We start from the raw sequence: 13,610 nt of genomic DNA on the forward strand, positions 1-13,610 counted from the left end.
CCAATGGCAGACTGGGGCTGGAAACTAGGCCAGCCCCTGCTCGTCTGCCATTGGCCATAAGGCTTAGGAGGCAAGCGCTGCCCCTTAAGCCCCGCGTACAAGCGCGCAAAAGGGGCGAGCGCGCACTGCTGTCAGCCGTGGCCCAGGCAAGCACCACGGGCTGCACAGAAGCTGCGCTGGGGGGGGGAGGTGGAAGAGGAGCAGTGGAGGCAGAGGGCGACATGGCGCAGCCATGGAGGAGGAGGAGGTGGGTGGCCGGCCAGCCGCGTTAGCAGCCACGGTAATGGCCACATGAGCGCGCCCGGCCCGGAGGCTGGGCCCGGAACAAAGGCCGGAATTGGGGGGGAACTGGGGCGGGGCGGGTAGGGGCCCCCCCAAAAGCGGGTTTGTCCCGGGGGCCGCTGGGATATGGCATCCCTAATCTTAAGAAGCCAGAAGCTACGCCAAAGCTGCACTCTAGTCCTTAAGATTGGAGCGTGCCTTTGGTGCAGCTTCCGGCCTCTTAGGACACATGTCATTTAAACAGCATACCTCCAAAGTGACCTGAAGCAGCTTTATTTTGGCCTGTCTGTTCCGGCCCTGAGACACTTTTCTTGGGCCATCCTATGAGTTTCTAGCTGAGCTGAGAGATTGACTGGGATTTTAAACACATATAAACACATATACAGCTTGCTAAGTATACATCCATCACCTTTGCTTGCAGCAAAATATAGTCAATATATACAATGTATATATTTATGAAAGGAGTTCAGTTTGTAGTGAGAAAATGAATCTTTTTTCCTCATTCAAGAGCATCCTTTCTGAAGCATTCTGTTACTGGAAAATGAGAAACGCAAAGGAAGCTGTGCTTTATAAATGATAACATGGAGCAGGGGTGGAAACCTGTTATGCTCCCAATGTTGTTTGGCTTGCATTTCCATCACTCCTAATTATATAGCCAATGATCAGGAATGATGGAAGTTGTAGTTCACAACACATGGACAGCTACAGATTCCACATCATTGTACTCATTCCAATAACATGAAAAATCCACCAAACAGTGATACCTTTATTGGCCAAGCAAAATGCACAACATATATGTTGCAGGTACTCTTAATGAAAGCTAACACTAGATGGCAATGTATCAAAAGCTTAGTAATTACAAAGGCAAGTACTGTAATTGGGTTGCCCCACCTAAAGTTACAGATAATCAAATTTCCTTTTCCATAAAAAAATCCCTGAAGTCAGAACACTAAATATCTCAGAAAGATTGGTGTGATTTCAACAGGGGCCTCTTTGTGTGTGAGAACATATAGCCCAGATACAATCTTACTGCTGCAATTGAAGCAGAGGCTCAGTTTCCTAAGTACAGCAGAAATGAAGTCTCAGAGAGAAGAGCATGGGGATGGGGGATCTCAGAATTAGGAAGTTACCTTTTTGGTCTGCAACTCCCCCAGCTAGCATCACAGTTGTCATATATGCTTGAGAACAGTGGCAGAGTCCAAATCGATGTTTCCAAGTTCTGCCACAGGTGCACAATGTTACCGCTGTTTATAATGCAAACAGCTTAGCTATACTGCCCCATTTTCCCCTATGTTAACTCAGTGTAGTGATGCTTCTAACAGAAAGTATGGTGCAGAGATTGTCATGCAGAGAGAAAGGCAAAGTCCAAATGCAGCAAACAAAGAGTATATCACACACACACAAACACACAAACGCTGAATGAGTTGACTTAAGTAGAAATATATTTTGAAATGGGACCACATCTTCTCAAACACTTTAGAGTCTGAAATGTCTGGCTATTTTGTGGTAACTGCTAGCTTGTTGTATAGAAAACACGTTACAGAAAATACCACTGAATCAACACCTTTGGTTTTGTAAATCCGTATCACACGAATCAAAGCGCAGCAGACTGACCAGGTCCTTGTTTATTCCAGCTGCTGGAGCAAACTAAGCCTTGCAATGTTCATTTTGCTCTGGGTTCCCACACAAGAAAATGCCATAACTGCACCTGAGCTGACAGACACATACAAGCACAGGAGGAAAAGGAAAAGCACTGTTTTGATGGGTTTCTGACTACAACTTCCAGCATCGCTCAGCCAGTAGGTTCACATTGTCTGAGGGATTCTGGGAGCTGCAGTCTACAAGCTCTGTTAGTTCCCCTCATCAAGAGTGTAAGATATGGTCTGGCTCTTAGTTCTCACAGACTTTTCTAGCTCACTCACAGTGTAGCACATGTTATATGATGTTCTCAGCCAGTTATACCTGAGAATATTTCTGAAGCCTTAAACCAGTTCATGTGATTATACAGGTATTAAAATAAGCCACCAAAGGCCTGACATGCTGTTACATGATTATGCATTTTTGTGTTTGGGTTGGCAAACACAGCACTGCCAAGAAGCAGTTTTAAATTCCAGCCTCCTTCCGCTTCTCCACAAGAGATCTCCTTTTTCTGCCAAAAATTGGGCCAAAGCTATGCGACCGTGGACGGATCTTCATTTCAGTAAAAGGAATGGAGTATAAATGCCCTTTCCATGGTTCCCAGTTCACTCCCTGGAAAGCAAAAATATATAGGACATGAGTGATGTTATACATTCAATTTCTTGAATCTATAGAGAAATGTTCAAATGCTTGGTCATGTTGATACTAACAAATAATCTCATAACACCTAATTTGTGGATTAGGTTTATTGTCAAAACCTTTCCCCTATCAGTCTCTAAATAGCAACCATCTATAGTGCTTCAGAGTGATTGAAGTAGTTCATGTACATTATTTTCCTGTATTCCTTACAACAATCCTACTGATCAGCCAAGCATTATGAGCGTTTTATTGGAGGGGAGGACTCCCCAATTCAAGAGAGGTGGAGGATGGCTTGCCTAGAGTTGCAAAATAAGTTCTTTCTGAAGGGATACCACCCTTGGTCTTAAGTAACATATACCTACTGCAACCCCAGGTGGCCAGAGACTTCGATGTCAGGTGCACAAAGTTGTATATGTTGTGTACAGGGAGAAATTTTCTCTGTCACAAGACTAGTACCACAGACAGCCAATGAAACTCACTTGTGAGAGAGCACAGATAAAATGGCATACGTCTTCCCATAACACATAACTGAACTATAGATTTCAGTACTGCATGATGCAGGGATACCTAGCGATTTGGACAGTGTTAAAAGACATGTTCAAGAAGGATAAGGCATTATAGAATGGAAATGTACCATGTTCCATTCATCCACAATGAAAGAGGTTCCAAATACAGTATATACTATCACCATAGCAAAGTTACCTTTGTTGCCAGTAATTAGTAGTCATTATTCTAAGGTGCTACTGGATATATTTTGTGCAGTGGAAAATAAGGTTTTTGTGCAGTTGTTGATATTAGCTTTTAAAAGATTATTTCTAAAAACAAGTAAGAAAAAGCTAAATAAAACAAAAATTAAAAGACTGCTGTTATCTTTAATTCTTTATAACTTTAATTGCTGCTTATACAATGCAAACATCACGCAGCAGTATTTTTCTGTTCTTTTTTTCCCAGAACAGCAACTTTTGTAAATGATTTCTTAAGCAAGGGTTTTGTATAATCATGTTGTTACCCGCCTCGATCCCCAAAATGGAAGAGGCAGGATATAAATAAATTTTCATTCATTCATTCATTCATTCCGCACTCAAAGGTTTGCCAAAGCAAAGAGATATTAACTTGCTTACCAAAATGTCTCAGAAATCTGATGAAGTAGACTGGATCTACAAAAGCTTATGCTACCAGCATCTTTCTCTCAAAGGTGCTACAAGATCCCTTTGTATACTTTGTACAGAATAACCTGATCACGGATTTTATCACACTAGCAAAATCCAATTCAAACATGGGATTTAAACTAGATTTTTTTAAAAAAATTAAAAACCCACAAATGTGGGAAGTTTATCACAAGACATTACTACGAACGTGAAATAATGTGAAAGTAAACCAAAGGTAAAACGGAGAAAAACGGCAGCTTTTGACTTTTGGAACTTCCCGAAAGTAAAAAGCTGCCATTTTTCTCCATTTAACCTTCGGTTTATTTTCGCGTTATTTCACATTTGCAGGAATGTCGTGTGATAAACTTCCCGCATTTGTGGGTTTTTAAAAAAAATTAAGTCTAGTTTAAATCCCGTTTCTCAACAGGATTCCACTAGTGTGATAAGGTTCCATGTCTTTGCTTTCTAGGAAAGGAGTTCCAGAAGTTGGAAGCAGAAAAAGCCTCTCAATGGCTGTGTTTCCACCAGATCTAACAGTGAGGGCAATGGGACAGAGAGGAAGTACTCCCCAGAAGATCTCAAAACACAGGCAGGCTCACAAAGGGAGATGTGGTCATTCAGATAATCTGGATCTAAACGATATAGGGCTCTAAGTCATAACCAATACTTTGAACAATGCCCAGAAACAGACTGGCAGCCAGTGGAGCTGTTGCAATAAGGGAGCTGTGTTGTAGACAGCCCTAGTTAACAATCTGTCTGTAGCTATTAGACCAGCTTAAAATGCCAAATGCTCTGCAAAGGCAGTCCCACATAGAGCACATTACAGTAATGCAAAAAGGATGTAACTAAGACACATGTCACTGTGTCCAAATGTCTCAAGAAATGGGCAGTGCTGGAGTTCAAGCCTTAAGACGACTCCTGGCTATCACAGAAACCTGAGCTTTCAGGGCTCAGTGTTTAGTTCAGGAGTACATCCAAGCATGACTATAGAACCATGGCAGCTTCCTTGAACTGAGCTAAAAAAGGAGTACCGTATATACTCAACTATGTCGACCTCATGTATAAGTCGAGGGCAAGGTTTGGGGCCAAAATTATTTATTTTGATATGACCCACGGATAAGTTGAGGGCAAAATCTAGGGGCATGTAACAAAGGATGGAAAGGATGATGCAAAGGAAAACAATGCCAAAGAAATTACAAAATTCTAGCAGGCATAACTATTGGTGCTCAAAATAAAGGATGGATGGATGTCATGTCTTTTTAGATTGTAAGCCCGAGGGCAGGGAATCGTCTAACTAAAAGATTGTATGTACAGCGCTGTGTAAATTTACAGCGCTTCATAAATAAAGGTTAATAATAATAATAATAATAATAATAATAATAATAATAATAATAATAATAATGAAAAAATAGAGGACCAGTGATTCCAGGACAGGTTACATTTTTGCCTTTCACCAGGGAATTGTTCCTTTATTAAAATAAGTGTTGAACTACACTTCTTACAGTACCTATATTGGCTCATGGATAAGTCGACTCAGGTTTTTTGGGGCCAATTTTTTGGCTAAAATTTTTAGACTTATACATGAGTATATACAGTAACAGAGTTGGGGTTCATCCACATACTGATAGCACTGAACCCCAAAACTCTGGATGACCTTTCCTAATCCTTCCATGTGTATGTTTAAAAAATCATTAAGTACAAAACCAAATCCCAAGTTCAATCCACAGGTCAACAGCCATTATCATACAGCACCAACGTCTGGGTTCATCCCTTGAAAAAGGAAAGGAGCCACTGTAAAATTGTGCCTCCAAGTCCCATCCCTGCAAGGTAGCCCAAAAAGATACCATAGGCGGGTTATAGACCACCGCTGCTGTTTGCTCCGTAAGGGAGCCGCTGCAGCCAAACCGCGTGGCTCCGTTACGGAGCAAAAAAAGAAGCTCCAAAATGAAAGAGTCTGCCTCTGCGCTGTTTCATTGGAATATCCGACCCCTCCATAAACACATTGGGATCCAGTCCAAAAGGGGGTACTTGTAAGGAGCCCCATGATTGATGAATTGAGCTAATTAATATTCCCCAAATTTGAGCAATCATCCTTACAATCCTGACAAATGGTCATTCACACTCTGCTTTAAAACCTCCAAAGGAGGAGAGTCCACCAGTCTCTGAGGCAGCATGTTCTACTGCCAAGCACTTCTTATCATAGGTATCCAATATGGTGAGATCCAGGGAGGGCTTTTTCAGCAATGGCCATAAAACTGCATCCTTCAGGCAAGATGAAACTCTACCTTGTTTTAGCATATATTGACAACATCCGCTCCTTGCTCAGACAGTTCCCCTCTAGTATTTTTTTAATAAGCCAGGAAGGGTTTAATACACATGTGGCAGTCCTTGCCTCTCCCAAGAATCCTGTCCATCTCAGGCTGTATAAATTTAAATGTACCCAAGATTTTTGGACCATCAAAGGCCAAAGTTACACCCACTGGATCTATATCAATTATAGCTTCCAAGTCATTACATATTTGTGACATGGGCTCCTTTTTTTGCATTTCTTCCATCCCCTCAATCAGCAACATTTCCCCAAAGACCCACCTAGGTCTGTTTTGATTTGTTATGCATTGGTTTATATTAATTTTCTTTGAAGTCTCTTCTTATTTATTTGACCACCTTTTAGTGATGTCTTGGTGTGTTGTCATCTCCTGTCATCTTGTTGGAACTATGTTTGTCATGACTGTTTGCCTTAAATTTCCTTATATGTCTTCTTATTTTCCTTTTTATGTATTTTTATTATTTATTTTTGTACTATGTAGTATGTTCATGTTGAGTCTCCCTTATCAGAAATGCTTGGGACCAGAAGTGTTTTGGATTTCAAAGTTTCTTCTGATTTTGGACTACCTGCATATACATAATGAGATATCTTAGAGATGGGACCCAAGTCTAAACATTAAATTCACTTATGTTCCATATACACTTTATAAACATACTCCAAAGTTAATTTTAAACACAATATTTTTTAGTAATTTTGTATATGAAACAAATTTTGCATACATTGAATCATCAGAAACCAAAGGTGTCACCATCTCAGCCACCCCTGTGGACTATTTTGGATTTTGGAATATTTTGGATTTCAGAATTCTGGATAAGGGAGACTCAACCTATAGATGCATTTATTATTTCCTTTAATTTCCCTTCTGTGTGCATTACTTTATTTTACTACTATCATTTTTTTTCATTTCTTATTCCTCCCCTCAACATTTCCTCAGTCACACGAAACTGAATTTCCCTCATTTCACTGTCCTCTTTGCATATAACATTCCCCTTTGAATGTTTCCTTCTGAGGCCGTATTTTAAAGAGTTATTTTTTTTCTAAGCATGGGTCCTACCTTTGCTGCTATAGTAATCCACTTTTATCTGCAGTTTTGCTTTCTGCAGTTTCAGTTACCTGCAGTCAATCATGGTCTGAAAGTATCACTGGTATAGGGGTTTAGTATTACCCATAGTTACAGGCATCCATTGGGGGTCTTGGAACATATCCATAATGGATAAAGCAGGCAATAGTGTACGGAGAGCAAATACTCCAACCCTCTCACACCACCTAAGGGGCAAAGCTGGTATCTGATGTGTTGCTCTGCCGTGCTCTTGCTACTGTCTGCCACCCAAGGGACTAAACTAGGGTTTTAGATGCTGCTCCATAATGCTCTGAATCCCAGCTTCCTCCCTAGGCTGGGATTTCAGGTGCCACCTGGTGGAAAATCCTTACAACAACATCACAACCTGATGTCATGACAATGAGAGGTGGAGAAGATGAAAACTCTTCCCACTGCTAGGGAAATTTGAACTATTCAAAGTTTGTACACAGCTAGATGCATTATGTCCACAGAACCAAACGAACCTTATATCTAAGCAACTAAACAGCTGTCACTGCTTAACATGAAGTGAATTGTTTCTTATTTTTAACAAGTAAGGCATTCATCATATAGAGTTCTGCCCTCTGGTAAAGCACAAGAAACCAGAAGGCCAGTATCAAGGAGACACTTCTTCCCAATCTGCTGGGCTGTTGTTGTTGTTGCGAGCCTTCAAGTCATTTCTGACTTATGGAGACCATAAGGCAAACCTATCATGGGGGTTCGGGGGAGGTTGCCTTTGCCTTCCTCTAAAGTGGAGAGAGTGTGCCTTGCCCAAAGTCACCTAGTGGGTCTCTGTGGCAAAGTGAGGATTCAAACCTTAGTCTCCTCAAACCAATACACTACACAGGCTGACATCTGCTGAGCACCACATTTTATTTTGCATCTTCTATGATGCATTGCATCACTACACAAAATAAGATTACCAGAGTAAAAACTGGAGAACGCTTATAAGGTTGCACAGAATGAAAATTTCAGCTGGTATAGCTTATCATACAACCAAGTAAGAAACTACTCCTGCAGAAATTCTCTCTTCTACACAACCATTAAAGTATCAGAGCCATCTTCAGTTTTCACTCTGGCAACCCTAATGCAAAGTAAACCATGGTGCTAGACAGAGTTTCCTTGGTAACTGCTGTCTGGTTTCTTGTGCACTTAAAAAGCAGGGTGCCCAGTGCAGACAAAAGGACTAATAATACAGACAAAAGGACTAATAATACTCACCTCACTGTGCTTGTCGTCTCCATATTTGCCATTGGGATTGGCCAGGTGGCAGTTCTTATACCACCAACCACCATGGTGTGTCATCGCACAGTTGCTGATTGCAATATCATTGTCCCTGTCCCAGGTTGTGAATTTATATCCATGATGGTACGTCATAGCGTCTCCTTAATTGGGAGGAGAAAAGAAACATTAGAACCATGTTTACTTCTTGAACACATTTGGTGGAGCAATAGTTAAATGCCTGTACTGTAGCTACTCACTCAGAAACTACAAGGTTGCGAGTTCAATACCACCCAAGGGCTCAAGCTCAACTCAGGCTTGCATCCTTCCGAGGTCACTAAAATGAATACCCAGCTTGTTGGGGGAAATTAGCTTACACATTGTAAACCGCTTAGGGAGTGATTAAGTGCACTGATAACCAGTATAGAAATGTAGTTGCTATTGCTATTGCTTGCTATTCCTGACATAAGAACTGAGAAGATATACCCATAAGAGATGTCAGAAATATAACAGAGCACATTTCACAGTCCCGTATATTCTACTCTAGCCATCTGAAAGCAAAATAGATTCAAAGGATAGCACAAATTATATTTCATATGAGCTATTCTTATCAAAATGAACAACTGTCTTGATGAAAGGGGGAAGTGTTGGTTGAAATCCTCTGGGCTGCAAATACTCTTATGGGCCTTTTACCAGGAAGTCTACAGTATCTCCTTGTGTGCAACACGTTTGTGCAAGGCTCCACAATGGCAGCCAGAGAGCCCCCAGGCACACCCATGCAGCTAACCAATGGCCAGATGGGGGTGGCAGAGCTGTACCCAGGCATTGTCTAGCTGCCAGTGTACCACTGGGTAAGAGGAGCAGACATTGCCCTCCCAGACATTTGCTGATGGTTCAAAGGGCAAAGGACATGCCATGCCAGCCACAGACTGGCTATGCGGCGTGCACCTAGGTGCTCTCCTGCTGCTGTTCCAGAGTCAGGGAAGGAGAAGGACCTCTCGCCCTCCAGCATAATACAGCCTCTAATAGGATCCCCACTGTGGATACCTGATGGCAAACTTTATTCCTTGCCAGTAATCATGAGTGATTATAGAAAAACACTGGAATGAAAGACAGAGTTAAATAAAACAATAAATTACAATACAAGATAGAGTTAATTAAAACAAGTATTCCAGAAAGTATTTGCTCCCACAGAATTTAGTAACATCAGTTTTTTTCCCCTTGGGAATAGTTAGTTATAGTTAGTAAATAGCGGGCTCTCCATATCTACAGATTCTCTATCCATGGATTGAACCATCCATGACTTAAAAATGCTCCAAAAAGATAGAAATTCCAAAAAGAAAACCTTGATATTTCTATTTTATATAAAAGACACCATTTTACTACAGTGGGCCCTTCCCTTGTGCAGGGGGATCCATTCCAGATTTTGCATATGCTTGAGCCCGCGCGCCATTCCCCTTTCCTCTTCCAGCGTGACTTTCAGCATATGCTGAAAGCTGCATTAGTCACACCCGCATATAACACAGGTGCATTGTATGTCATTTTATTTCATGGGACTTGAGCATCCATGGATTTTGTTACCCATGGGGGGTCCTGGAACCAAACCACAGCAGATAACAAGGGCCCACTTTAAAAATGTTTTAGTAGCACGCAGCACTGAGTTCTCTAGTGCTGGAAACTGTGTAACTCTGTTCTCGCAGAAAAGTGATTTGTAGAAATTGGCAAACTGCAATACAGGACTAGCAAAGATGTCTGGGGCTTTGTCATAACCATCTATTCAGTGACGTCACTATCTTTGGTGACACCTGGTGCGGAGGACTGCCCCTCCGCCTTCTGCTAATTTGTTCATCTATATCCCCTCCCCCAGCCTCCCTCCCCCTCCCCACGGTTGGCCAGTTCCCTCTCTCCAGCCACTTCCCCTCCCCAGCCACTGATCAGGGTGGCCAGGCAGGTGAGGGAGCATGGGGAACAGAAGGGACATGTGTCACCCCTCCTTCTCTTCTATTGCTGAAGCTTGCTTTCCAAGGAGAAAGCCCCATAATGGAGCAGCCAAGAAAGGCACGCACTTGCCCATCCTGCACTGAAGGGGTAGGAGGGCCCAACCAGGTGTCCCCCCTCCTCTGGGGTGTCACTTGGTAAGGTACGCACTCCCCCCCCCATGAAGCCACTGTATCTCTTACCTATTGAATAATTATTTTGGTTGGATAGGTAAATAAATATTAATTACTCTTTAAATAGCGGGGCCATACTCTAATTTTGTGTAATTGTCCATTCTATGCTCTTTTTATTCTGTTACACAGATGGTTAGCAGTATATGAGACTTCTTCTACATTGTCATTGGTCTAGGTCCCACACATGCTTGCAGCTCTGCACACTAAGATCCACATTCTCCAACTGTCCAGCAGCTGTGGAAGCTCAAGAGGAGTCACTCTAGTTGTTGCTCACTAGTGGGCAGGCAGGGTGGAGGGGGTGATTCAGCTCACAGGAGATTATCACACAGGAAAAAGGACTTCCTTTCCCCATCCTTATCTCACAATCACACAAAGATTATCAAATGACATTACGTTTATCTGGTCATTATCAGATCAGTGAAGTATAATTGTCCGCAGTCATGCAAAAGGCTATCATGCAACGATGCGCTTATCCCAACATTATCCCATCAGTGAAGTAGAATTGTCCCGTCATTTTTTATTATTATTAATGGAAATTTCCATTATTGAAAAATGACAGGTCAATATAATTTCATTTATGGAATAATGACCGGTTAAGCATGACGTTTGTGATAATCTTTCACGTAATCACATGATAAGAATAAGAGCGATCCGCTTTGCTCCCATCCTTTGTCCTCCTGTCTGATAATCATAGAGAAGTAGCTGATCATAAGTTGGTTGAGGACAGAAGAAATGACAGTGCAATCTCAGAAAAATATCCAGTACTGATTATCCAGGGTTAAGTGATTCTTTTTGCAGACCCCCTGCCTTGCCCAAACTCAGTCAGGTGCATTCAGGCTGCATGTGAACAACGGAGGTTCAACCCAGATTCATCCTGGGTAATTTTCACAATCTGAATAACCCCCTAGTAACTAATATACATTAATATAATAAATTAATCAAATGAACTTAAGGAGCAGAGATGGGGAGGAATAAAGGGATATCAGTTGTTTTCATTAGGAATATGCTGATAAATTCTTTGGACCCAGGTCCTATTTAATGAATCAGTCCCACAAAATGCGAATAAAAGGGACCCTAGCTGATTCCCATGTAACACAGAATACGTCTAGCAAAAGTAAAAAGCTTTTCTTACCAGCTGTGCCTCTGTACTTTCCCACAGAGAGCCTATATCGCTCTCTGCTCGTGCCCACTTGGAATAGGTCATAAACAGCATAGGCAGATTCATTGTGTGTTCGCAAATCCACCCTCATCTCATAAGGGGCAGAAGTGGTGAGTTCATGCAGCTTTTCAAGACCTAAAAGACACAAAGTAGTAGTAGTAGTAGTAGTAGTAGTAGTAGCAGCAGCAGCATTTATTTGTATCCCATTAGTCCCAAAATTGGGACTCAAAGCAGCTCAAAATTTAAAATACAATTAATTAGTGTATCAGTTAAATAATCCCTACTGCAGACTTGCAAACAGTCTCCTGGCTGATGATCTCTCTAGAATGAGCACAAATGAACAAGTTGTTGGACTGTACCTCCCATCAGTGCTTGCCAGCATAGCCAATGGTGAGATATGATGGGATCTGTAATCCAAATATATGGAAGGCTATTGCTGTCCTCTCCTGGTTTTGATACCATTGAACACATAGAACATTTCAGTTTAAATCAGTCAAGCTTTGCCCCAAGCCTCTGATTCAGTGGCACAGCTACTGGCTGCAGACTAGGTCCCCAAAGCCTAGAAGCTGTCTCAGAGAAACTACCATTGCATCTTTTGTACAACTTACAAAACCAACTTGGGCTTTGGCTAGAACTTACAAAACCAACGTTTTCATTTCTCCAGAGGGCTCTGGGGTCCTCCCTCCCCGCAAATGAACCCAGAGTCACTCTGAGGAAGACATCAGGCAAGACAGCAGCTTTGCATTGCAACATAACAAAATTCTTCTTTAAATTCTAAGCAAAGAAAGAAAAAGAAGGTGCTATCCATTCTATTCCTGCTTAATAAAGTGGGAGAGGGCGAGCAAAGGCAGAGAGAGGGAGGAAGAATTAATACCATGGGTTTAAGAAGAAGCAATATAAGGAAGAAGGGAGAGAGCCTGCAATGGTAAAAACATGGAGATAGAGCAAAAGAGAATGTGCTTGGGAGCAGAAAATTCGAAAGAAGAAGTGGACCCTGGGAAAGTGGATTTCTCAAGAGCCTCTTTTCATCCTGCCAAGAGTAAGTACATCAAAGGTTGGGGATGTGTGGTAGATTGAGAGAGACCTCTCCTTCACAGAATCATAGAGTTGGAAGAGCCCACAAGGGCCATCCAGTCCATCCCCCTGCCATGCAACAACTCTCAATCAAAGCATCCCCGACAGATGGCCATCCAGCCGCTGTCCTTCCCCCTGTCACTAGGACACTGTTGCATTTCCAACACTGCTGACAAGAGAAGCAGGGGAAAATCTTGTTCCTTTCAAACTGCTGTTGATGCTAGTGCCAAGTGAGCTGTTCATTGGAATTTGATGGGGAAACTGAGGCTGGAAGTCAGAGAGCTTGTAGTGAGAAGGAAGCTTCATGGGAAATGGAATAAGTTTGGGTTTGTTTAAAAATATTAAGACTGGGGTGGGAAAAACATCACCCAACTAGTGCTAGCCAGAAATGCATGTATTTGTCGTCCCTTTTTCAAAGTCTGCTCACTCTTCCCAAATTATACACAAAATACAGATACAGTACCAAGCCAAAACTCCCCACTAGGGTCTCCAAAGCCTTCAACGTAATTCCTCCAGCGCTTATAGAAATCCAGTTGTCCCGAGTTCCTCCTCTGAAACACCTGCAGAAGCAAGCAGAAGCCAAGTGGTTTATCTGATTTCCTGAACAATGACTTCTAAGTATTGAGTGAGATAACAGATTAAAAGTGAAGATATGGTGCTGAACAATCAACAGAGTAGGACCCCATAGACTAAAAAGCACAATTACTATAATTTTCAAGAACTATCCCCATCTGGATTTCCTTTTACATTTTGGAACTCTAAATGTGTTGCGGAGCATTAACTTCTCTTCCTGTTCTGATTTCTTCATCTGATTCACTTGTCAAATTTACTGCAGTTTTGGACTCACCTCTCTCCCGCTCCACCCAATTTACAG

The 13,610-nt window shown here is 41.9% G+C and overlaps 1 protein-coding gene across 4 annotated transcripts in view; it reads right to left on the minus strand.

Moving 5' to 3' along the window:
* TNN (tenascin N) overlaps positions 1–13,610 on the minus strand; it is a 70,125-nt gene continuing 56,515 nt past the window's right edge. For all 4 annotated transcript variants that reach the window (XM_042466009.1, XM_042466012.1, XM_042466011.1 and 1 more), the window contains 4 exons: positions 13,200–13,296; positions 11,636–11,797; positions 8,333–8,496; positions 1–2,532 (listed from right to left, as the gene is read on the minus strand). In XM_042466009.1, coding sequence (XP_042321943.1) covers positions 2,386–2,532; positions 8,333–8,496; positions 11,636–11,797; positions 13,200–13,296 — 570 coding nt within the window. In that variant the 3' untranslated portion in view covers positions 1–2,385. The remainder of the gene's footprint in view (positions 2,533–8,332; positions 8,497–11,635; positions 11,798–13,199; positions 13,297–13,610) is intronic.

Source organism: Sceloporus undulatus, chromosome 4 (assembly GCF_019175285.1).
Source record: "Sceloporus undulatus isolate JIND9_A2432 ecotype Alabama chromosome 4, SceUnd_v1.1, whole genome shotgun sequence".
Classification (NCBI taxonomy): Eukaryota; Metazoa; Chordata; class Lepidosauria; order Squamata; family Phrynosomatidae; genus Sceloporus; species Sceloporus undulatus.